At 29.9% G+C, this 26,501-nt stretch overlaps 1 protein-coding gene across 1 annotated transcript in view; it reads left to right on the top strand.

Moving 5' to 3' along the window:
* The first annotated feature begins 468 nt into the window (after window positions 1-468).
* Window positions 469-26,501, top strand: part of LOC111612454 — a 51,426-nt gene continuing 25,393 nt past the window's right edge. Inside the window, exons 1-8 of the mRNA XM_023353670.1 lie at window positions 469-817; window positions 1,101-1,430; window positions 1,930-2,090; window positions 7,002-7,152; window positions 7,231-7,279; window positions 15,753-15,855; window positions 17,125-17,234; window positions 20,362-20,458. Of these exons, the coding sequence (XP_023209438.1) occupies window positions 469-817; window positions 1,101-1,430; window positions 1,930-2,090; window positions 7,002-7,152; window positions 7,231-7,279; window positions 15,753-15,855; window positions 17,125-17,234; window positions 20,362-20,458 (1,350 nt within the window). The remainder of the gene's footprint in view (window positions 818-1,100; window positions 1,431-1,929; window positions 2,091-7,001; window positions 7,153-7,230; window positions 7,280-15,752; window positions 15,856-17,124; window positions 17,235-20,361; window positions 20,459-26,501) is intronic.

The following is a 26,501-nucleotide window of genomic DNA, read 5'->3' on the forward strand; positions in this document are numbered from 1 at the left end:
ATATTCAAAAAACAATAAATGCATTAATGCAAAAATCAGTTTTACAGGCAACCTTCCTTTTTCGATTTCATGATTGTCCAATGACAATTGCAGAATGTAATGAAATGTATTATGAGAAAAATAATAAAATCATTTTATTATTAATTAATAATTTTTGTTATTGAACTTAAGAAAATATTAAATATTAAAAAAAATACAGTATTTTTAACCTGTTGTACGTTGTTCCCTAAAATATTCGTGTTGACCTTGTTGATCTGCATGGGCGATCCTGAATATTTTCGTGTTTGCATCAGAATGTTTTTTAAACATCAGATGTCACTACTTGTATGTTGTTTTGAAATAAGTGACTCATATCAGAAGAACCGTTACGCTATCTAGTTTTTGCTCAGCAGGTTATCAAAATTCTAGGAATTGTTCTTTGTTAGAAATCACAAAGAAAATCAGACCACTTCTTCTCTGTCTTTCGACATGGCAGCAAGTAGTAGACACAGCACTCTAAATAAGTCAGAAGTTATCGAATATTTATTCAATATAGGTTCTGATGAATCTGAATTTTCAGACAGCAACGATGATTATATACCAGATCAAAATGTAAGTGATGACAGTGGTGATTTTGATCCTGATTTACCATCTACGAGTGGATATAGAAGCAGATCATGCGGCAGTACTCGAAGTAATACTGCTAAATGTCCACGATTTAGTAGTGACGACAAATGGATTCCTACAAATTTCAGATGTCCTCAAGTGAACAGTTTTACAGGACCATCAGGAATACTATGTAATCTACAGAGTGATGCTACACTGTTTGACTGTTTCAGTATATTCTTCGATGATGAACTCGTTGACAAGATTGTTTCAGAAACGAACAAGTTTGCTAAACTGTAATGATTTACGAGAGAATAGTCATATAAAAAACTGGAAACCAACGACAAATCCAGAAATTAGAGAATTTCTAGGACTTATAATGGTCACAAGCATAATTAGAAAACCGCGCCTAAGTATGTATTTTACAATTGAAGATCTTTTTTCGACGCCTTTTTTTTCAAGTGTGATAACGAGCAACCACTTTCAACTTTTATTGTCTTGTCTGCATTTTACAGACAATAATCAAGCTTCAGGTGGTGATGATCGACTGCATAAATTACGCAGTGTTATTGATCGTTTATGCTACAAGTTCAAAAATGCATATCTCCCAGAGGAAAATATCTGTGTAGACGAAAGTCTTATGCTATGGAAAGGGAGATTGGTATTTAGACAATACATACTGAACAAGCGTGCTCATTTTGGAGTGAAAAGCTTCGAAATTTGTAAGTCACAAACAGGATATGTTTGGGACTTTATAGTTTATATTGGAGCTACTACTGAATATGGAAATTTTGAAGGTGGGAAAGGAGAGAAGGTTATGCTAACCTTATTAGAACTATTGCTCGGTAAATATCACAATGTGTTTTTTAGATAGGTTTTCACCTCATCGACCGTAGCGAAAACGCTTCTAGACAATATATGTGAAACTGTATAGACAATGTATGTGGAACTGTAAATAAAAGTCGGATAGGAATGCCACATACTTTTCCTGATATAAATTGAAAAAATGGGAATTTATCACCTGTCAGAAAGATGAATTGTCTGTGTTCTGCTGAAAAGACAAACAGGATGTGGCAATTCTAAGTACGATGAGTGACAATGAATTCTCTGATTCGGGTAAACGTGACAGATCTGGGAAAATAATAAGGAAACCAAATTGTATTTTGGATTATAATCGCAATATGGGTGCTATTGATCTCTGTGACGGAGTAATACACAATTATCCATGCATGAGAAAAATGGTAAAATAGTACAAAAAGTGTTTTTTTCATATGATGGATATTACATTATATAATGCTTGTATTTTGTATCTAAAACATACGAAAAAACAAATATCATTTCTAGATTTTCGTATGTCTGTAATCAGAGAAGTGATAGAGAAGTATCACACAAGCAGACGTCTAGCCCGCTGCGGTCGACCATCACACAAAAATCCATTAGGTTTATCCGAACGGCATTTTCCTAGTCTCGTACCACCTACAGAGAAAAAAAAGCATCCATCCAGAGTATGTAAAGTATGTTCAGCTAACAAAAAACATGCAGAATCACGTTATCAATGTGTACAGTGTAATGTTCCACTGTGTGTTGTACTTTGTTTTGAGATATATCACACTAAAATTAACTTGTTTTTTTCATTCCCTAATATGTCTATTTTGTGTGTAAGAAATATAAAGTAATTCGAAATAATACGATAGCCACAATTATTATTTTTCTAAAATGTGTGATCGCATTAGGCTTAATATCGAAAAATATTCAACATGGAGTGACACGCAACGGAGAAAATACTCAACATCGAATAGGTTAATACAATCTGCACAAAAAATACTATTCCACCAAATAGCAAAAGACAAATTTTTTTACAACAGATATGAGGTAGACATTAAATACCAATATGCTTTCATTTTATCAGGTTGGTGATGTATGTCACGTAACATTTTGTTCTATTCTTTTAAGATTTTGTGGTTTTTATAAATATGTATAAAATATGAAGATACATCAGAAGAAAATATTTAAGTGACAGTAAGAAGAAGGCTGTAGCTAAGACAAAGAAAACCAAAACAAGAGGAGAGATAGATACTTTAGATAAGTATTTCAGCAAACCTATGACAGAAAATGTAGAAGAGCAAGTGGTGCCATATTACAGTAAAAATGATGACAATGAAACAAGCCACTCTGAAGTATATAATGAAATGTATAATAGTTTATATATGTCAAGATTCTAGACCTTGGTTATTAGCCTGGCATCCCATACAGTGTTTTTGTTTGGACCCTGCAGCTCCTAAACACAGCTGTGTGCGTGCATGTGCATGTGTGTATATGAGGTCTGTTCAAAAAATATGCGGGCTGTTTGAATTGCGTGGTTCCAGTTGGTTTCAGGGGAATCAGCTTGGTGTCACTAGGTTTGTACAGATCATCTGGTAATAAAGCCGTTTTCTGATTACAAATATCTTTATTTGTTGATTAGCTATGCGGTTTTTAGTGAAGTGCGATTATTTTCGTTTGGATTTCAGAATGAATGATCTGATGGAGCAACAACTTGCTGTTAAACAGGTGATGAATCATGGGCTATGACATTGAAATGAATCGTCCCAATGGGTGGGTGAAGCGTACCCCAAATCCAAAAAAGCTCACCAGGTTCGATCCAATGTCAAGGTGATGCTGACAGTTTTCTTTGATGCTAAGGGTATTATTCACCACGAGTACCTCCCCCAAGGCTCCACAATGAACAAGACTTACTACATTGAAGTTCTGAAACGTCTGAGGGATGCCATCCGTCGCAAAAGGCCAGAAATGTGGAGGAATGGCGACTGGTTTCGCTATCATGACAATACTCCAGCCCATTCAGCTCTCAGAACTCTTGAGTTTTTGGCCAAACACTTGATCACTCTCCTTCCTCACCCCACTTACTCATCTGACCTTGCTCCTTGTGACTTTTTCTTGTTCCCCAAACTCAAAAGACCATTGAAAGAAAGAAGATTTGAGACAATTCCCAAGATTAAGGCACATGTAACAAAGGCACTGAAGGACATTACAAAAGAAGCGTACCAGGACTGTTTCAACAAGTGGAAACATCGTTGGGATAAGTGTGTGCGTTGGAAAGGAGAGTACTTTGAAGGAGACCCAGACATTTAACTTGTACATAAAGTATATTTTGTTTTATGACGTCAGTCAGCGTATTTTTTGAACAGACCTCGTATACAGTAAATGTCTGGCTATAAAAACCTAACAGTTATATCTAGTTTTATTTATGCATGGTCTACCAATCTTATCCAGTATAAAATTGTATCATTTATAAATCTGATTTAAAGGCATTTCTGTTATATTGAAGCCTTGAAGATATCAAGCAAAAGCTTACACTTATTAAGTTTTACATCAGTTGTTAGAAGAAATTTAAGTAAAAATAAATATAAATAAATTTTAAAGAAAAAACTGATAACAAACTTCATAGTGCTACAGTATTCTTTTGATTGCCATATATGCATAATTAAAAAAAAAAATGAGTGAAGAGGATCTATGATTTTAAAAAGTTTTTAGAACATTTATTTCTACATTAATCTTTTAATTATGAGGAAAGTGACCATTCATTAGTTAATAAAGAACAAGAAGACTTATGTTGTATTTAGATAACTAGTTTCCAATTTCTGTGTATAGTTCATTACCTATACAATTTATTTTTACATGGAAATAATTCAAATCAATAGACAAAAGCATTAAAGAGCATGTATACAAAGATGCAGCAGCTACTATAGAAGAAATGTTGCATTTGCAGTTAAATGGATGAGTAGCTCTATTTTTGAGGCATACTGTTGTTCCACTTGGAATTACCAAAAAACTTTAATTCAAGGTGCTTTAGATAGAAAAAGCTTAGTCTTAAGACATTGCCTTCATCAGTGGCACATTATCCTATGGGCAAAAAGGGCAATTGCCCCTCAAACCAATAAGGCCCCTCAAACCAATCTTTTATAAGAAATACTTTTCCAAAAACTTTCCCTGAAGCAAACTTGTACAGTCTGAAGTCAGTACTTACATCAAGGGGGCAAATTTTCATTGGCCCCCATAAAGCTATAACATGCCCCTGGCTTTTATAAATTTAAAAAAAGAAAATTAATATTTAAAAAAAATGGTGTACACATTTGTGAATTGGTTAGTGGTTATGATAATCTAGGTTTTTAAGAAATTTAAGTGAAGTGGAATATTCAATAAATGTTAATTTTGCATTATTTTAATTGTTCTTCTTCGTAATGATCATTATAATGTTTTAGAAAGATGTTGCATAGTTGATACAAGGTTCGATTTACCATATGGATTTTAAGACAAATTAAATTTTAAATTAACTATATTTTTTATTGAGAAAAGATATGTAATACCTGTAATTTTAAAAGTTGAAAGATATAGTGTTAATAATCACAACTGAAGAGGAAAAGAATGTTTTTAAATGCATTTTGTGATCCAAGATGTTAAGAAAATCAAAGAATATTTTATCAAAAAATCAACCATGTTTATATCTTATTTTTGAATGATCATAAACTTTATCAGATTATTTATTCTTTAGATGAATAAGTAGTACATTATTATATAGTTTGTACTTTTCTATATGCTTTGTAAGTTTCTGAATGTGTATTAATACAATAGAATTCTAATTGTATAAGATAATGAAGACCAATGCCATAATAACCAAAATCTCTGATAAAACAGATGGCTATGACCATTTCAAATTAAAAATAACAAATATGAAAGATTTATATGGTATTACTTTTAAGCTTCTTTTTAAATCTTTAGTGAATTAAATCATATGCAAGAACCTTAATTTTTATATCATTTATTATACAGCTAATACAATAAGAATTTAAAAATTCTATTATTATAGTTATATTTTAATATGAATGACTGTCTTCCCATATTGAAGTTAAATAATAAAAATGTAACAAACAAATCTTTTTGTATTATATGTTACCATTTTGAACTTTATGAATTACTACATTATAAGAAAACTAGTGTGTTCACTTACAGGTTTGTCTTTAATATTGTTTCAATTAATCAGGACTTGGATAATTGGGGTTATAGTATAATATGAATGATTTGATTATGATAAATTCAATGAACAAATTAACAGATAATGAGCAATTATTTATTGTGACATCGTCAAAATGCTGGGCTTCAAAAAAAAATTACGCACATGGAACCAATTTATGGTGTGGTAACATAGAAAAAAACATCGAAAAAACACATTTTCAAACTCCTCCTGTGCTCTGCATCAGGTGACAGTGATGGAGGATTTAAAAATGTGCATAACCTCTAACCATTTGAGATGTTCATTGGGAGGCATAGCGAGGAGATTGGTCCAAGTGGGCTACTATGTCTGGGTCTGTACGTAAGTAGTGAGGGCCGTGGAGATTCTTCCGTGATGAATATCAGGCTCTCAAATGATTAGAGGCTATGCACATCTTTAAATCTTCCATCACAACCACGTGCATAAATTTTAAAGAGGAAATGCTTTTATCAATAGCCTGGCAAGAGTTGATTCACAGCACGCTCTAGCTGCTTGTTGTATCTGGGCAGGCCGACCTGTTGCACATGCACCATAAATTGTTTGTAAATCATTTCAAACTCAAGATCGAACTCTTAGTTAAACAGCATTTGTTAATCAAATTCCTGTCTAAAAACCGTTAGAACCTGATGAAGAGCCCAAAAGGGGTTCGAAAACATTTGTTTTTCGATGTTATCACACCATAAATTTGTTCCATGTGCATAATTTTTTATGTTGGTGTGGTGAGTAGTTATTTAATGCTGGGCTTCAATTTTTAACCATATTTTAAATTTATTTTATTTAAAATATATGCTTTCTACCTCAAAATACTACTGTAGTGTCTTGCCCCTGTACATCATACTGTTCTGTTAGCAGTGGAGTTGTGCCAGTCATCAATTAACTGCTTTCAGGGGAAAAGTTTTGAATTGAAATAACATAACTTTTGGTTTGCATTAGAAATTTGCATATAGTTAGTTGGGGCCTCCTATGCCTAAGGTTTCCATATCTGGTCTTGGATTTCATTTATCTCTGTTCTCAAGATTAAAGAAAGACAGATGGACGGACGACAGTGAGAATTTATAGGACTATAATTTTTTCAAATTGCAGCCCAAAACTGAATTTCTCATAATGTTTTACAATGGCTTAATTAAAAGACTTATTTTCAATAAATTTAAATTTTGCTACAAAATACATTGCTGCTGCTAAGTTTTTTCTTTTTTTTATAAAGAGAAAAAATGTAATTGTAAGAAAAAATATATAGAATGTAAAATATATAAATAAAAATATATTTTGTTATAGATATTTAATATAATAAAATTACGTGATATAAAGATCAGACATAATTTGAATTAAGATTAACATTACTAAATTATATTCATAATTTTAATAAAATCCTTTTATAGAACGCTTTGATCATCACTGTCCATGGGTTGGAAATTGTGTTGGGAGAAGAAATTACAGATATTTCTATATGTTTATCATGTCTCTTGCTTTATTGTGTGTTTTTATGTTTGGATCAGTTATAACTCATCTTGTTTTAGGTAAGAATGTGGTCATTCTTAATGATTTAAAAATAAAATTTTTATTTTGATAATTTAAAAAAAAAATTTTCATTTCAGAATCCAGAAATAACACTTTCCTTGATGCAGTAAAAGAATCACCTGCTAGATATCCTTTAAAATAAAAATTTCTTTATCTAAAACTTATTTTATGATTGATATATTTTTAAATCATAAAAAATAATCTTTTTATATTTAAAACTTTTTATATATCAAAACAACCTTTCAGCTTCAATTATATACAGTGGTGCATCATACTTCAAATTACCTCTAGGAGGTCATTTGAACTTCGAATTGTTTGAAGTCAGAGTTAATTTTTTCAGTAGAAATAATGGAAAGTGAATTAATCCATTCCCAGACCATAAACAATATCCATTTCAATTAACTTAAAACAGTAACTACTGTATATATAAGATAAAAATAACACCAGATATTATTTATTGTATTTATTTTTTAATTTATTAAGTCCTATGCCCACCTTGTTTATCTTTGTTTTGTAGGAGCTGGTATATGGTTGTGTTCCTCTTATAGAATAGTCATGTGTTTCTTTTTGGTTATTGCCCTATATTATCATTTTGAATGCAAGATCAAAGTGGATAATAGTGGTTGCATCTTTTATTCCATTCTATATTTTTGGTTGTTCATTGTTGCTATAGATTTTGACAAGATAGTCTATCAAATCACAAGGATATTGTGTTGTTTTACTACAGTTTTAATTATATAAGCTCTTTGTGTCCATGAAGACCTTATTATAATTAAAAAGTGTAAAACAACAAGAGCATTAGTGTAATCTATAAATGCTTTCCTAACCAATGCTTTGAATACTGAGACTTTTTATTTTATAAGGATTACAAGTATCTTGTAATTCTTATAAAATATATATATATAGGCCAATATATGTAATAATTGATGTTCCTGTTTGTGTTAAACAGTTATTATCCCTTCTCCTTAGAGCATAATATTTATATTTAGATAATGAACAGCATTGTGATTGCTTTGCTCTAACTTTTAAGTTAACCCATAAGAGTTATATAATATGGGCACAAATAAAAGAATAGATTCAAACAAAAAATTTTTATTTAAAATTTCTGATGTGGAGAAATTGACATTATCTACGGTCAAGTGTTACAACTTATAACTAGAAAAATGCAGTGAAACATATACTGAACACTGAACAGATATATTGGAATTTTATCATTTGATAGAAGAGTTTGTTGAGCCTTTAATTACTACTGTTTCTGGAGATACAGAAATCAGTGGTGAAGATGAACTTTGAGTAATAGATATTCTTGATAGGCACTAACCTTAATGTGCTTTTTTTTGTTTTACATTTTTTTCATTAAGGATTATTTTAAGTCCCTTTCTGGGCTTAAATGTTTAATAAAGATTAGCTGAACCAATTAGTCTTTTCAAAAATAAAGTTTTGAAGCATAAAACATGGAAAAAATTACAAAAATCAACACACAAATTAAAAAATTGAAACCTTAAAATATTTAATATTAAATATTTAGAGATTATAGATTTAATAATTGTTAATCAATTAGTCAAAACATCTGTTATATGTAAATATATTACATTACTATTTTAAAAATTTTCTCAGTTCTAGGTAAATATTTAGTTTATAATTTTAGCTTAGAAATTGCATGATGCAACAATTGTGATGAGCATAAGTAACCATTGTTGAACAGAGTATAGTAAGTTAGTTTATTGTAATAGGGTTAACCTGTTACAAGGGGGGTTCCAAGTAGTAACCAATCGTAGTTGGTTTTATCTTATTACAACATTATTATTTCCACTATATTTACATCATTTCAGTTTTTATATCATACAATCCTTGTAATATAAGCTAAATCTTAGTCATCAGACATATTATTCTATTACAAAAAGACTTGAATTATTATAAAACAAAACAATTACAAAATTTATTTATAATAAATAATAAAAAGATACTTGATTGTTTGTTAATATTCTTGTTTAATGCATGGAGGTGGTATCTGAATCACCCTTCAATTCCTCCTTACAAAAATAAATTTTATACTAATTGGAAAAAATTACATCTATAATAACAACTATATTTTCTTGAAATAAGCAAATTCCAAAGCCATTTGTATCATTGGAAACACTTTCGATATAACAGGATCTATTATAACAATACTTTCATCAATTGGCTATCGTAGGAGAAATTTTATAATAACTACCATAAGAAATTGAACACATTACAATTTATTTCTTTTCTTTCTTTAACCTATTCGATGTTGAAATTTTTATTTGTTGTCTGTGACGCCATGTTGAATTTTCATCGATGTTAAGCCTAACTTTTTTTTTTATAATAATCGTGTTTACTGTATCGTACAAAATTATTTTTTTATGTTTCACAAACAAAATAAATATATTGAATAATATAGAAACAAAAAAATTATATTTTAAAAGTTTGTTTTAATATAAAAATTGTGACTCATAGCAACATCATAGTATCAAAACGTTCCGATGTAAACACAAAAATATTCGGGATTGCCCACGCACATCAATGAGGTCAACATGAATATTTTCAGGAACAACGTAGGACAGGTTAATAATAATATCATATAAATATACCTTATCATCCTTTATATAATAATCATCTCTTACAATTATTTTGTTACCATTGAGTTTTTCTTGTTTAATTATTGGTAGTAATTTCTTCCTTCTCGTCCTTGATCTCCTACATAAATCTGTAGTCAGTATTATTTTCTTCCTCTCTACACTGAGAGTCTTCCTTTTGCCAAAATTCTTTAAGAATTAGATTTCTATTGAATATGGAGTCTAATGATATTTTCACTATAGGTGTAGTTATGCCATTGGATAATTTAACCAAACTGTCTGATTAACTATTAGGTAGATCCAAATCCTTTTTTATAAACTGATTAATTTCCTTTATATAATCAGATGAACTAAACTGGAAATTTATAATTATAATAATCATATTATTTTGTTTATTAATTAACCAGCTTGTCTAACTCAAATTTCAACATACAGTCGACCCCCCTATAAGATCATAGATACGTTCCATTTTTTAGGCATCTGATTTCTTACGAGTCGTTCCAATCACAGCCCGACATGTGTAAAGTTTACGGACTACGGCTGATTGAAAGGTTTTCTTCCATAAAATTAATCGATTCTAGACTAATCCGACTCAACATTTCCAAAATACGTATATATTTTTTGGGAATAATCCGTATAAACTACGCTATAAACAAAAAATTGTAGGATTACTTACCGAGTGTCACCATTCGACATTGCCATTGCTCAACATTGTTTTCGTCGCGGAACAGCTCAGCAAAGAGCGGCCGATTTCTAACAACTTATTTTTCTGTGAAAACTTCGTTGAACTTCGGAGACATCATTAATATAAATAATTTTAATCGCCGTTGAATAAGAAATGTTTCTTTCACAAGAAATGTATAAAATTACAGTACTGTATTAGACTTACGGTAGCTAATTTACATACTGTACAGACGATAGTTAGCGTAAAAATCTCCGTAGCGTGGTGCCACGCTAGACGGCGGAAATTATATATTTAATTATAACAAAGTTACTTTAAGTTAATATATAATTATATATACAGTACCTAATTTATATATAATTATATGTACAGTACCTAATTTATATATAATTTATATAATACTGTCCAGACGATAGAAATCTCTCCGTAGTGTGGTGCATCGGACGGCGGGAAAATAGTTCGGCTGCCCAATGACGTTTAACGTAATTATAGGGGGTTTTTTACTGTTTTTTACGGATACCGTCACAATTTTTTGCAGTTTTATAGGAATCGTAATTATTGGGATTGTAATTATAGGGGGTCGACTGTACCTTATATTTGACTATTGTTCTTAGATATTTTTTCCATTTCTTCTAATTTTTGAGATAGTTGTGACAACTCTCACTGAAAATATTTATTATCCTCTTTCAATAAATTAACCTCTGTTGTGATTCCTTTTAGATTATTGTGGAGTTGCGAAAATTTATCCTGTATTAGATCATATATCAATTTTAAAGTGTATTGGGGTTCATCCTTTCCTTGTAATTTCTTACAATTTACTGCTTCAAAATATTCATTAATTCTCGTGGTTCTTGAAGTCTCTGGACTACACTTGCCGAGGTTTTCTTGTATTTGGTGATAATCTTCACTAATTAAGTCATTCAATAGATTTTCTTTTTCCTTTTCTTTGAATTTGACCCTATGTATTTTATCTCGCTCCCTTCTTTGCATATCTATTTGACTCATTTGTTGTGGCGATCGAGATAGAGGGCCTGGATTAGATTCATTTCTGGCAATTAACAATAAACATATAATTAAATCCAAGATTAATCTATTGGTGAATATCCATTTCTTTAGAACCATCATATCACAACCAATTACAGCTTACCAAATTCTCTAATATGCACTTTTCAAGCTCCACTATAAATTTCACCAACACTTCTGGTGATCAGCACACGATCCTCCTGAACAGAGAAAAAGTATGATTTTGTCAATGTATTTAAGTAATGTATCAACATAAGTAAATATTACATTAGGAAAAGGAAGCTTCTGGAGAAAGGAAATAAAAAAACAATGTTTGTAGAGAGATTTTTTTTCTATTAGAGAGATAAGTATATTTTAACTCCTTGGGACTCTAGCAATTTTTGATATTAATGTAATTAAACATAAAAAATACTTAAAACTGAATAGAACTAAAGATATGCATTAATTTTGAAGAAAAAGCTTCAAATTTTATTTTCCTTTGTCTCCCCTTTCTGTGAAATCTAACACTGATGAGTCATTGTTTACACAGCTGGATGACCTTGAACACAGTTGGAGTTGGATTTCCCGGGACATTCTCATAGAAGTCTCAGGAGGTGATGGGTTTATAGTAGGGTGAATACTAGCTGGCCGTATATTTTTAAATATTTTTAAGAAATTAAAATTTTTATTGTGATTTCCGATCCCCCTCCGACTTAATTAAACTTATATATAATAAAATCTATTAATTAAAAAAATTTAAAAACTATCGGAGGTTGTTTTTGACATCAGAAATTAGCTTTAAATAACTACCGAAGGAAAATCCATGTACTACAACTTTAGAACGATGAATGAAATTTGATATCAAACTCCCATTAAAAAACAATTAAAAAGCAATAAAGTGTGAATCGTGCGTCATTAAAGGTAAATTAAAATTGCAATAAAATTTTTTTGCACGGGAAAAAATTTTTGAAAAAATTTGGAGACTTAAAAAACATTCCAAAAATCCAAAAAAAAACAAAATTTTTTTAGGGGCTCCAAATGCCCGAGTTTTATGTAACGCTATGTATCTTGCCCGAGGTATCTCGGGCTTGAGGCCCTTAAAGTAAGCATTTTTGAGAATAGCATGTTCTATGATGATTAAGATCAAGATTCATAAACTAATTGGCCATTCTAACATACTCCATCTAATCTATCTAATATGTAAGGTGGTAAAAATTATGATGCAATTTTGTGAAAACTTGCTTCCATCATCAATTTGTGAAAAGCCAAGGATGTAAACTAAGTTCATGCCACTTACGGGCGCTCGATCGTGAGATCGAGCTCTACTTTTTTTATAGGAGGGCGATTAAATGTAAAAAAAACGATCTAGAGGGTAAATTCTAGATCTTGTCAGGTCCCGACACCAGTTAATCGAATTTGGATATGCGGATTAACATGCGTGAGGGGTCTGATTTAGAGATCGAGGAGACATTATATTAACTAATAATAAAAGGAATTTAATTAACATATATATAAGTAAAACTATACAAAGATGGAGTTACAAATAAATGAGACACAATGAATTCAACTTATATTATGTGTGTCGAGAGAGAGAGCTCACAATCTCATATTAAAACATACAATCTGTTAGTTGTCCTTCTTTTCCTCTGTATATGATGTATTTACCTCTCTCTTGGAGTTCTCTGCCTTCTGTTCATGGAGAGATCAACTTAACTGAGAATATTTATGTCTATGGAAGTAAGCCTTTTGTATACTGTATTGCTTATAGCATAGGGCGTTGGCCTTCCGGAGTCTGTTCAGACTTCATCCTCCTCATCTGGGATCTGTTGACGAACTCCTCGAATTCGGCTAAACTTTGTCTTTATCTCCTTATTCACGACCAATCATCATATGAGGATTTTTCCACGTGAACGGATGGGAAGAGGGTTAAATGAGGGGTAGACAGTTCCCATCGAAGCGAGATTTCTAACAGATAAGGGAAAAACAGAGGATGCTCATACTTCCGTCAAAGGAAGTGACTCTCTTATCTGCTTTCCCACACTAGAAAAACGTTATTTTCCCCTCAAAATGAAATAATATTTTTTTGTTATTAATTTAAATTTGTGATTTAAATTGTTATTTAGACCCAGGGCTATTCGGATCTCACAAATGTTATAAAATTAGGATTTGATGTTTAAATGAAATTTGGAAAAAAGAACAGCTTCATACTCTAAATCTTTTAGTTGTATAAAAACATCAGTTTTTATTTTTCATTCTATCTTTTTAAATGGTAATTAATGCAAACCAAATTTATGATGCAAATGGAAATGCTAATATACCAATTATTTGTAATTACAAACCCCTTAAATTTGATGAAAAGTTAATTCATGTTGGTGCAACAACATATGATAAGTTAGATTAATGGAATACAAAAAAAAAGTGTAGAGTATGAAAAGCTTTATGAAGTTGGAATATGTAAATAATAGATGCCAAGTACTTTGGAATGCTATAAGACTTAAAACATGTTTTATGCACTTTTATATCTGTACTGAATCATACTTTTAAAGCTAAACAATTGCTGGATTACATCGGATTAATAGTAGTAGTAATTTAGTATGATTTAATCTGTCAATCATTTAGTTTTAATATAATTATTGGGTTTTGAGATGTTTATATATGAATCATACTTTTCTCTACATCTATGAATAAACCAGTTTGTGATTTAAATAGTGGCACAATAAACACGACAATATATTAATTTTTTTAAACTTTAATATTACATAATTCTTATTAAATACAGTATTTTGAAGCAATATAAATTTTGTATTTTTTTTGTTGTTGTGAAAAATATTCCTAATTTAAAAAGAAAAGCTTGAATTAAAAAAAAAATTTTTAATGCTTTTTAGTTTAGATTTTTTTTGTATATTTTTATTATTAAATATGATGATTTTTGTTTACAATGTTGCTTTTATGAACTTAAGTTTTGTTCATAAACTATTGATACTTTCATATAAATTACAAAATTTTAACTTTCAAATTAAATTTATTGCATCTGCACTTATTAATTTTTATTTTTAATTACAACATACAAATATTAACATTCAGATCTGCAAGTTTAAATAGAAAATTATTTTATGGGATTTTATTGTAGAACATGACATTTTAAATGCTCTAAATGCAAAATTAGATGATAAAATTTACTACAAATTATTATTTCTTTAAATTAAATACAATCAAACCATGATAAGTGGTCACTCTGGGCTCGTAATCACATTTTTTCTGGTCCCTTCAATCTCATTGACATTAATTTAATTAAACTCTCATTAATTTGTGATCAGATTTGTCCATAACTCTGGTTTACTGGTCAGATTTATTTTTGTTTGTAAAACAGTTTTTTTTTTTTAAAGCATAATTCAGATAATGTTTATTTCTCTAAGAGTTTTTGTTTTTCATAAAAAAGAGAGAGCAAATGTATTTTTTTCAGAAATTTGGCTATTGTAAATTTTGAAAAAAATAGCTATTTATCAAAAATGTCTGGCAACATTACTCTCTTACTAAAACATGACACAATCATAATGTAAAAGCATTTATAGTTTTTTAATTGGATTTTTTGTTTCTGAGACATTAAGTATTGTCTTTGAAAGAAAGGGGATTAATCAAATCTGTATGAGAAATCAAACTGCATGAAGCAGCTTTTGCAAAAGAGCATGGAATTGCTTGGACTGTTATTGTAATCAAAAAGTATTGGATATGATTAATATCTCATCAAAGTATCTTCTAAAATAAAACTCCAGTACTTGCTTACTTATATAAAGATTAACATTTTCAATCCTTCCCTCTGGATCTTTTTCAGATCTATGGTTTGTTAGGATCAGATTTCTGTTGATTATCTTAGCAAATATTGGTTTTGAACATTGTTGCGCTTTTTAAATTATGTTAGATATCTCATATATATTTAATGTTTAAATTTCTATATATAATGTGAGAAGCTGGGGTTGTTCCCTAAATGCCACTTATTTGGCATGGTTCAAAACCCTGCCCACGTTATTATCAGATGGTTAGGAGTCAAATAGTTGAGTGGGGAGGTCGATGGGTATGTTGATAGGAGCCAAGTAATGACAAAAACAACAAGAGTTTAATATAAATCTATCTAAACTAGGGTACATAGTGAATGCAAATACCTAACTAAATACGATAAACACAGGCTGATATTGGATTGTATAATTGTGGTGTGACTACTTAATTGGTCCTTTTGGTCCTGTAAATGACCACTTATCAAGGTCATAAATATAAATATATAATATCATAAATATATAATTATTTTCCTTAATATTTTTACTGTTATAGTTGGAGTTATATGCTTCTTTTCAGTCTGGTCAATTTTAGGCTTGGCGGGCTTCCATACTTACCTAACTATTTCTAATCAAACCACCAATGAAGATGTAAGTGATAATTGAATGAGATCTCAAACATTTGTGCTTATGTATATGTGCATGTGTTTGAAGCCTTATCCTCATAATTTATATAATATGCTTTATTAAAGCTGAAATTTAATTTTTATAAGAAATTTTATATAAATTTTCATTTATATTTGATTTCAGATCTATTACAAAAAAAAAATACTTTAATATAACAAGGGTGGCCAAACCTTGTTACATAGGAGCCATACACTGTTTATTGGAAATAAATGAGCTGCATTTTCTGTTGGAATGCTTATTGGAGATCCATATCATATATTTATAGTATTTTACTGTATGTAATAAATCACTGTTCTATATTAAATATCACACTTACTTTACTGGTACTTTATTACTAGATAAACAATCATTTAACTGTTTTGACTTTATGAATGTATCCAAAGCTTTCAGTTATATATTTGAGGTTAAACTAAAAATTACATTTATGATCTCTGTGTTTATTTTATGTAATAGTCAGAAAGTTTATTACTTATACACTATTTTTGTATGGTCACTATGTAAGTACCAAGTTTAAAAAAGAAATTGTATAAGTATATTGGAGCTGCAATAAGTATCTAGAAGAGCCATATGCAGCTTGAGAACCATAGTTTGGCCACCATGGTAATATAATAAAGATTTTTAAATCTTTACAAAATGGATTGATATATGTTATATATATTGAAATTATAAGAAAGTAGCTTTGATTTAAATATATTTTTCTCTTAAAATTGAAAATTTAAACTATTGATAACATAATCCAATAGATTTCTACTTTGCAGTATTTGTCATTTTAAAGACCTACTGTATCATGAAAAAACATTGTCTGGTTTAAAATGTCAGAAATTTAAATGCTCATAATAAAATTAAACTAATTTCCATTTCTAAAGAATGATACAATGCAAAGATTAATTTTTATATAGAATTGCTAAATAAGTAAATAATATAAAAAGATAAAAAGTTCTTCAAAAATTGCTGAGTAATTTTTGAACCAAAATGTTTAAAATGATAAATCCTAGTAACTTAAAAGTTTTTTATTCCTATCACTGATTGGCTTATTTAGCAGCCTTGCTCAGACACATGTTGCAGTTGTTCATAAGCCCATTATGGAGTAAATATATAATGAATTTTATTTTATTATGGAGAGTCTGTTATGAAATAATTTGATCATATGTTGAACCAATACAAAATATCGTTGTATTGAATTAGTACATATATTCTATAATCTATTGAAAGTAAGTATTTTACACTTTTCAGATTAAAGGTTCCTTTTCATCAAATCATGGACAAGATGTATTTAATCCATATAGTCAGGATTCAATTTTTAAAAACTGTACAGTGGTTCTATGTTCGCCTAATCCACCAAGGTAAGCAACATAATTTGTTATAATCTTACTGAAGATATTATTGTTTGGTATTTCTCTTAATGCTTTAAAAGATTTTTTGCCTTTGTATTTAATAAGATTGATATAGCTTAATTTCAGAATTTTATATCTATTCAAAATACTATGAATTTACAAAGTTGATCAAATACAGTAGAACCTCGATTATCCGGACTAATTGGGGATGAAGATAGTCCGGATAAGGAAAAATCCGGATAATCGAAACAGATACTTTAATTTGTCTTTTAATGATAATACAACACGTTTTCTTTTCGATGACATATCGGTAATATTAAAAGTAAATAATGTATTTAAATCGTGATCAAATTTTCAAGAAACAAACGTTCGTATTGAATTTGGACTACTACTGACCAGCGCTAACAGACTACCAATTGTTTTAAAGGCCCTCTAATGGCACAAGAAGACAGATTTTATAAAATAAAAAGCAGTTGAAACTGCATTTTTATGAATAAAAATTTGACAAACTATTTATTGTTTTATGATGAGCAAAACTTTTTCGTCACATTCGCGGCTTTTAAGTAATGCATAAACCTTCGAGGCGTGAGGCCCTTCAGACCACGAGGCATAAGCGGTGGCCCACGTTGCCCATGCCTTATGCTGCCCTTGGTCATAGAAATGATGTAATTTGAATATAAATTATTTATAAATATGTATGTCAAGTTATATTTTTATTACGACGTAAAATATATTTAAGAGTTTACGACCACTGTGCTGGGTGAGACGTTGTTGAAACAAAAAAAAAATTATGTATTCCATCACGTACATAAACAGTGTCGTAATTCGCCGAGTGCAAATCAGTAAATTCGTAAAATTTTTGTTTATTTTGAACAATCCGGATAATCGAAAATCCGGATAATGGAGGTTCTACTGTAATTCATAAAGAATTTTTAAAGTACATAAGTTTATTACAGTAGAAATTGCTTTTGCAGTCAATCATTTAAATAATCATGTTTAGTTTTTGATCAGTCAGTTTTTTTAAAGTACTATTTTTTTAATGGGTTAATTAATAAAAATATCAAGCAATTAAATTATTTGCTTGACATAATCACATATGTTGTATATTTCTGTTATATGTTAATGTAACATCAGTGTCAACTGGGAGCTAATTTTTAAGTTTTTCTAAACTGGAAGTATGCATTTGACAATACATATTTCCAGTTTAGAAGAACTTAAGTTTAGTTGTTTTACATTACTGTATTCTAAAATACAGTAATGTAAAATATCAATGCATGCTAATTTACCATACTTTAAAGAAACAATAATGATTACAACTGGAAGTATGCATTCAATACATAAAAAAATTATTGCAGTTAGTTTTTTATTTTGGTTTTTGGTTTAAAGTAAAACATAATTAAATAACAAATATTTTTATAAAATAATGATATGAATAAAATTCTATAGTTTTTATCACAACTGTGATATGTCTTGCATATACTAATTTTAGAAATCTATTCCTGCCTTGTTTGCAAATTAATTTTGAAAAGTTTACAAATTGTATTGAGGTTAAAAATTAAGACATTATTATAAAATAATAGTTAATTCATTTATGATTAGCATATACTGTAATGACTTTTGCATATTGAATTTTTAGCTGCTTTTATGCATGCCGATATATACTGTTGAAAATTTTAGTGTTAGTTTTATACAACTTGCTTTGAAATTATTTACGTAGTTTAATAACATACTGATAAAGATAAAAATATAACTGGTCCAGATACATTAAAAAATTTACTGCATGCTTTAAAATGAAATTTCCAACATGGAAAAACATTTCTTATATTTTAAGAACTTTCAGTTAGAAAATATTTTTACCATATTGCTGTTGTTCTTATTTCTTGTATTTAATAGAATTAATTACTTTAAATTTAATTATTTTTAGATTTATAGATTTAAAACTTAAATTATTTTTAAAGCTGGAAATATTACTTTATTGAATTGAATTGACAACCTTCCACATTTTTCCAGCAGTAAAATATTTAATTTTAGAAATACAAACATTTTAGGTCTTGTTTATGGGCCAACATAAGGTAAATGCAGAAGATATTGAGGCAAAAACTGACAATTCAAAATTCCAAAATGTTTTTAAACATGTTCTGAATTTATTGTTTGTTTTTGACTCAATTTCTTCTATATTTGCCTTATGTTGGTCCTAAACGAGACCACAAATGTTTTAATTTCTGAAATTAAACATTTTGCTTCTGGAAAAGTGTGGAAGGATGTCATCAATTCAATTCATTACATATTTTTATAAGTGATTTACCTTATATGCCAGTATATAAGCCAACTTAAGATATAAATCAATTTCAGAATTCTGGGTTTAGATCTACAGTATACATGCCATATAACTCAGCCTACTATGTACTTGGAGATTATCAGAATGCTAGAACTGCAATGTGGATATGGTAGTGTGATGGTAATTGTTAAAAGTGCATGATCATCTTACTTTAATCAATATACTAATCACGATATCTTTCAATATATGTTTATATTATATAGTTCATACAAAAATGCTTGTACAACGGAACCAATTTATATAAAACATCAAGCATTTTTTAAAATATTTTCAAGGTTATCTTGGTAAGAATTATATTGAACATTAGGTTTATTGGTAAATACATTCAGAATCAATACTGGCAATAAAATGTTACTGTTATTTACAGCATAGTATCATGATAGTATTGCTATATGTTGTATATCTTATTACAGTAAACGACTATAGTACATCTTAATACTGTAGTATATCAGCTATTCTAAACAGTGTATGGAATAGTGTTCATTTATACAGAATGCTTATTATTATATTCATTGATATGTTAAATAATAAAGAAAGTTCATCAAACACAAGTTTAGTTGGAAATAAATGTCAATAAGAAAAAGCATGAATACCATTCTATTGAATGGTATTCATGTTTTTTTATTGACATTTGCTGAAAACATTTGTAGACAAATAGAATATTAAACTTCATGCTAAACTTCTATATTAAATAATAAAACTGATTGTGCTAGAGTTAGTTTATTTAGTGTGTATTTTACTGTATACCCAGTTAATATTTGCAAACCATATTAAGTAATTATTTTTTTTAATATTTAGTCTAATAGATCGAAGAGGAATAGTTGTACCAGAAAATCATAATTCTGTTAGAGGAAATTATGGTTCTGTTAAAATTTCTCATCCAAAAATTTCTAAGGTAAGCATGAATGAATAAATTAATTTTCTTATTTAAAATACTGGTGTTGAAAATTCATTAAATCTTAAACTAATAAATTTTCTAGAATTTGTTTGTTTTCAGTTTTTGAGAGAAATAATAATCCTGTTGGAAAATTTACAAAAAATTCTCAACAGATACAGTTTTTTTTTATTAAATGTAGTACAATTTTTACAGTTGATTGTGCCACCATCAGAGGAAAGTTTGTAATATTTTGCATGTTAACCACTTGAATGCATTTGTTCTGCCCGGAATGTCACTCTGAAATCCATAAAAAATTGATTTTTTATATTAAATAATTATTTCCGCTCAAACACGAATCTGACAGCCAAAAAAATTGCCAGGAAATAATTCCCATGAAATAAAAACCCCTCCAAAAAGTGTTTTTACAAAAAAAGTATATAAAAAAAAATAAAAATAATTTAAAATAAATGTTTTTATTTGAAAAATATAGCTGCACAGATTGTTATTCTTTTATTTAATAAGGCATGATATTTCACACTTGCAGTCTACCTTATTTACAAACTGGTTGACCTTGAGAACAGTTGGTGTCAGCTTTCTCAGGTAGTTCTCACGTACCCCTCGATAATATTGGTTTAAAGCAGGAGGGGAGCTAACTTACCGCATCTATTCAAATATAACAGATAATGTTCAATTTTTATGCTATTAAAATATGTAGTGACTGAAAAAAAGGTATGGAAAAAAAAATTTACTGAATAAAAAACAAAAAACCTGATGTCATAAAAAAACATCCAATAGCATTTAAAAAAAACTTTATAGATGTCAAATCTGTGAAATAAAAGTTTAGAACAATTTTATTAATTTGATAAAAAAAACTCCCATAAAAAAAACAATAGTGCAATTAATTAGCTAATTAATAAATTGTCATAAATAATTTTTGTGGCAAAAATAATTCATGAAATTTGCATAGGTGATAGATAAAGATGTATATATATTCTGATCCATACATTTTTGGAAAAGTTATAAGTCAAAGCTTTTTTTATGGTCCTTTAAAGTCCATGCCCGAGATATCTCAGGATATGGACTGTGCAGCATCACACACAGCCCAAGTTATCTTGGGTTATGGGTGGAAGGGGTTAAGGCAGATGAGAAACATCTAAATGAAGGTCAACTCTGCCCTGAAACTATTATAATCTGATGGTGTATGAAAAGGGACTAGAAAAGTAGGGAGTAAAAGTTTGTCCACTGAGAATTTTTTTTGTAAATTTTCCAAGTTTATACTTATTGTCCTAGTTATAATGTTTTTATTAAATAATTTTTTTTTTCAAAATCAAATTTTTGAAAGTATATTTCATAACTGATTTATTGGGTTGTTTGGTAGGTAAGTTCGTTTTTTTTCCGTGGGAAAAAACATAATATTTTTATAATAAATAAATATTTTATTGAATTATATATCAACCATTTTGGTCATATATCTGTTGTTATCATTTCAGGTAATAGCATGATTTCACATTCATAAAAGTTTTGATCGTTGCTTACAAAAAACTGATCCAAGTGATTTTTGACATTGATCATTTCAAGTAAATGTCTTACAGTTAAAAAAAATTTGTATAGACTGGAACAAGTAATAATCTGGGTGTGCTCGATCTGGCGAATATGGTTGGTGTGATAGCAAATCCCATCTAAGTTATAACAGTTTCTGACGAGTTACCAAACTTGTGTGAAATTTGACATTATCGTGGTAAAACACTACACCTGTTTTGTTGATCAATTCTGGCCGCATTTTCTGTTTGATGATATTACTCAATTTGTTTACTTGATGGCAGTACACTTTCGAATCAGTTGTTAAATTGTCTGGTAAAAGCTCCAAAAAAAATTTCATTAAAATCCCACCAAACAGAGCATCTCTCTTTAAGAACATGTGGAACTCATATATCAAGCTTTGAAACGAAACCAATTTGTTTCAAGTAATCATAAATGGTTCAATTTGACAAATTTAATCTTAGTGATTTCATGTGTTGTTATTCGGCAGTTTGCTTTAATCAGTACCTTTATTTTGTTTTCATTGGCTTCAGCTGGTTATTCTCAACGTGGTGCATATTCAATATTGAAATTGCCAGAACGAAATTTTGTAAACCAGTTTTGGCACTGTCTTTCTCTCAACACATCATCTCTATACATGTACCACAATTTTTTTCTTGCTTGAACAGCATTTTGATTTTTTGGTAATAAAAAAGCAAAATATGCCGAAAATTATGCTTTTGATCTTCCATATTTGATGGGACACAAAAAATGAACAATTGCACAGAATCAAGCAAAATTTTTTACAAATAAGCCTTAAAATGCTAGCTGTCAAAGTATATAATGATAATACAGTTTAGAATGAAAATTGCGGGAAAAATATGACTAATCCGTCTAGTGGTAAAAAAAAAACGAACTTACTTTCCGAACAATCTAATAGATAATACCATCACAAATCAAGTTTTGATGATCAGTCTTAGTTAAGGCATCAGCTTTCTGTTATGAGGATGTGGGCTCAAATATGGTTTAATTCACTTGGGAGTAACAGGGACATATACCCACTTGGCTGCCTCCATTTATTTGCCTAGTTAATCTCTTAATGGACATTAATAAAGGATAGTGTCTACAGAAATAATTGAAAAAAGAATGAAAAAAACATATATTTAGAGATAACTAGTATATTTATTACAGTGATGCTTATACATCATATACATCAAGAGTTTGGCCATATCCAAAATGGGAATGGCTAAATGAGGGAAGGCTTGACATATCTGGGACTTGCCATTCCTGAAAAATTCCTGAAACTGCTTGCCTCAATTTGATCATAGGTTCCTTAGGTTTATTTGTGTGTTTATTAAGTTATGGCAATACAACACTTGGATGATCTGCCTAGGGGGATACCTTCCAGAAGATCTTTTTAAGGGTAACTGACCTTATTCAGGCATTACAGATGTGGAGAAAACCCAGAAAACTCCACATGGCCAGACTGTCCTGGTGAGGTGCAAACCCATGACTGAACTCCCAGTGTTCAAGGAATGGAACCGCTTGGCCACTGATGGACTGGTCCCTTACGTAGATCGATGTCTTAACTGCCTTGCCTCTGGCAGTCTTTCTTTATTATTATTAAAGGTTTAACTTCAGAATCATTGATATTTTGAAATATTTTATGTAAAAAATCTGTTTTGAGATTATTAGAACCATTAATGTGGATTTTGAGAAAAAATGAAATTTGTTGTTGTTTTAAAAAATTCCAGATTTTATAATTAATTTTAAGATAGAAATTTTCTATAAGTATTTTATAATAGAGAAATATTAGCAAAACTAATAATTTAAAATCTACTGTTAAATATTATTATTTTTCACAATATGTTGACATTTTTCAATGATACTTATTTTCAGAAGCTCTTATTTTTAATTATTGACTATAAATTTGGAAAAAGAATAAAGTAATTTGTTTTTTTGACAAATTTTTATATACTACTCAGGTTAAATTAGTTTAGAATTAAGTACAACTTGTTTTTACTTATCTGAGAGTTAAACTGAAAAAAATTGTTTCTAATTTAATTCAAAATTAGAAGCCTTGTTTTCATATTTCTCAAAAAATTAGTAAAATAAAATATGATGTTTAATATACAAATATAATTTTAAGATTTAGTTATCTAACTTAAATAATTAAAAATTTATTTGATGATAATTTTATAATTATTTTGTCATTAATTTTTTGAGGACTATAGAACTATGCAAGCTTTTAAATGCAGCAAAAAACTTTAAGAGGGGATAATCTTTTTCATTTAGCTTCTTGTTTGGATTTATATTAAATTATTATTTCAACAACCTAATAGTGCTGTTTTTCCAAACTTATCACACTGACTTCTATATGTTATAAGGACCTTGAATAAGTTCTCACTGTTTTTTTGTGAAAATTAACACTTTATTTTAAAAAAGTTGTAATAAACATGTCACTGAAAGTATTGTCCATCGCTAGCCACTACTTTCTCCCACCGTTCTGGCAGCATTTGAATTCCATGTTGGAAAAACGACACATCTTTTGAGGCTATCCAAGAATCAACCCATTTTTTGGCATCTTCATAAGAATGGAAGTGCTGCTCAGCCAGGCCATGTGCCATCGATCGGAACAAGTGATAATCCAAAGGAGGTGATGTCTGGAGAATACGGCGGGTGGGGTAGGACTTCCCATTTAAGCGTTTCCAAGTACGTTTTCACCGGTTGTGCAACATGTGGCCGAGCATTGTCATGTTGCAAAATCACTTTGTCGTGTCTCTGCTCATATAGCGGCCGTTTTTCCTTCAATGCTTGGCTCAAACGCATCAATTGTAGTCGATAGCGATCTCCCGTGATAGTTTTGTTTGGTTTGAGCAGCTCGTAATAAACTACACCTAGCTGATCCCACCAAATGCAGAGCAGAAGCTTCGAACCATGGATATTCGGCCTTGCTGACGATGTTGATGCATGACCGGGCTTACCCCACGATTTTCTACGCTTAGGGTTATCGTAGTGTATCCATTTTTCGTCACCTGTCACGATACGATGCAGAAAACCTTTCCTTTTCTGCCGTTGAAGCAGCTGTTCACATGTGAAAAGACGCCGTTCGACATCTCTCGGCTTCAACTCGTACGGCACCCAATGTCCTTGCTTTTGAATCATTCCTAATCCTTTTAAACGTTTCGAAACTGTTGTGTGATCAACTCCTAATGATTCTGCAAGTTCAGCTAGCGTCTGACATGAGTCTTCATGAAGTAATGCCTCTAATTCCTTGTCTTCAAACTTTTTTGGTGCACCAGATCGTTCTTTATCTTCAACATCAAAATCATTATTTTTGAAGCGTCTAAACCAATCTCTGCATGTTGTTTCCGACAGAGCATGGTCGCCGTAAGTCTCAACAAGAATTCTGTGTGCTTCAGCTGCAGATTTTTTTTGAATAAAATAGTGCAATAAAATTCCCCGCAAATACTCTTTTTTTGGCACGAAACTAGACATGTTTAACACAATGAAAAAATAAGTTGTTTACACTTCGGTGAAATGACGTATACTGAATTTCAAGGTCGCTTATTGTACTTCCTTACAGATGCATCACCATCTAAAAATAAACACACGTGGTTCTGGTAACGCCATCTGTTAAAGAACAGCGAGAACTTATTCAAGGTCCTTATATAAATACAGTGGAACCTCGGTATACGACTTTAATCCGTTCCTGGTGTTTGGACTTATACCAAACTAACCTTTCCCATAAGAAGTAATGTAAAAATAATTAATGCGTTCTCATGTAAAAAAAAAATGGCTGGCTTTAAACACCTTGCTTTCCTGGCTAGTTCCTGCTTGATTTTTCATGAGATCAGCATATATCTTTTTAGCTTTCTCGCAAATAATTTCTTCCGCTACGCTGTCTCCAGCACACTGTTTTTCAGTTATCCAAAGCAAAAGCAATTTCTCAACATGATCTAATGTCTTCGATCTATGTTTAGAAATTGATTTAACCCCTTTCGCAATGTTAGCAAATTTAATAATGTCTTTATTTTTCACGATTGCTGATATCGTCGTTCTCGGAATACGGTATGCAACAGTTAAATCTCAAACAAATATGCCACCTTCATATTTCTCAACATTTTTTTTTTCAGTTCCATTGTGATTCTAGTCATTTTTTTATTTTTCTGTTGCCTTTTTGCAATTCATGATTAATAAAATAATAAAATTTTACTTACAAATTAAAATCAGAAGAAATTTAACAAAGTTATAAACTGTGGCACCGCGAACGTCTAGTCTGGTCTAATACACCGATAATGCTACTTGTTCATAGATGGCATGTATAATTGAATTAATTTGTATACCGAGCAAAATTTGTTTCGTTCAAACAGGATGTATTCCGAATTGGACATATTCTAAAGCAGACGTATACCGAGGTACCACTATATATATAAAACAACACTAATTTTTTTTTAATCTTTTCTAAGTTATTTTTAAGTTATTGTTACTTTATGTTATGTAAGTTAAGTTTTAGTATCATTTCCCTTCTCCCTCTCTTCCG

Source organism: Centruroides sculpturatus, unplaced genomic scaffold (assembly GCF_000671375.1).
Source record: "Centruroides sculpturatus isolate CEXI.00-Female unplaced genomic scaffold, Cexi_2.0 scaffold1763, whole genome shotgun sequence".
Classification (NCBI taxonomy): domain Eukaryota; kingdom Metazoa; phylum Arthropoda; class Arachnida; order Scorpiones; family Buthidae; genus Centruroides; species Centruroides sculpturatus.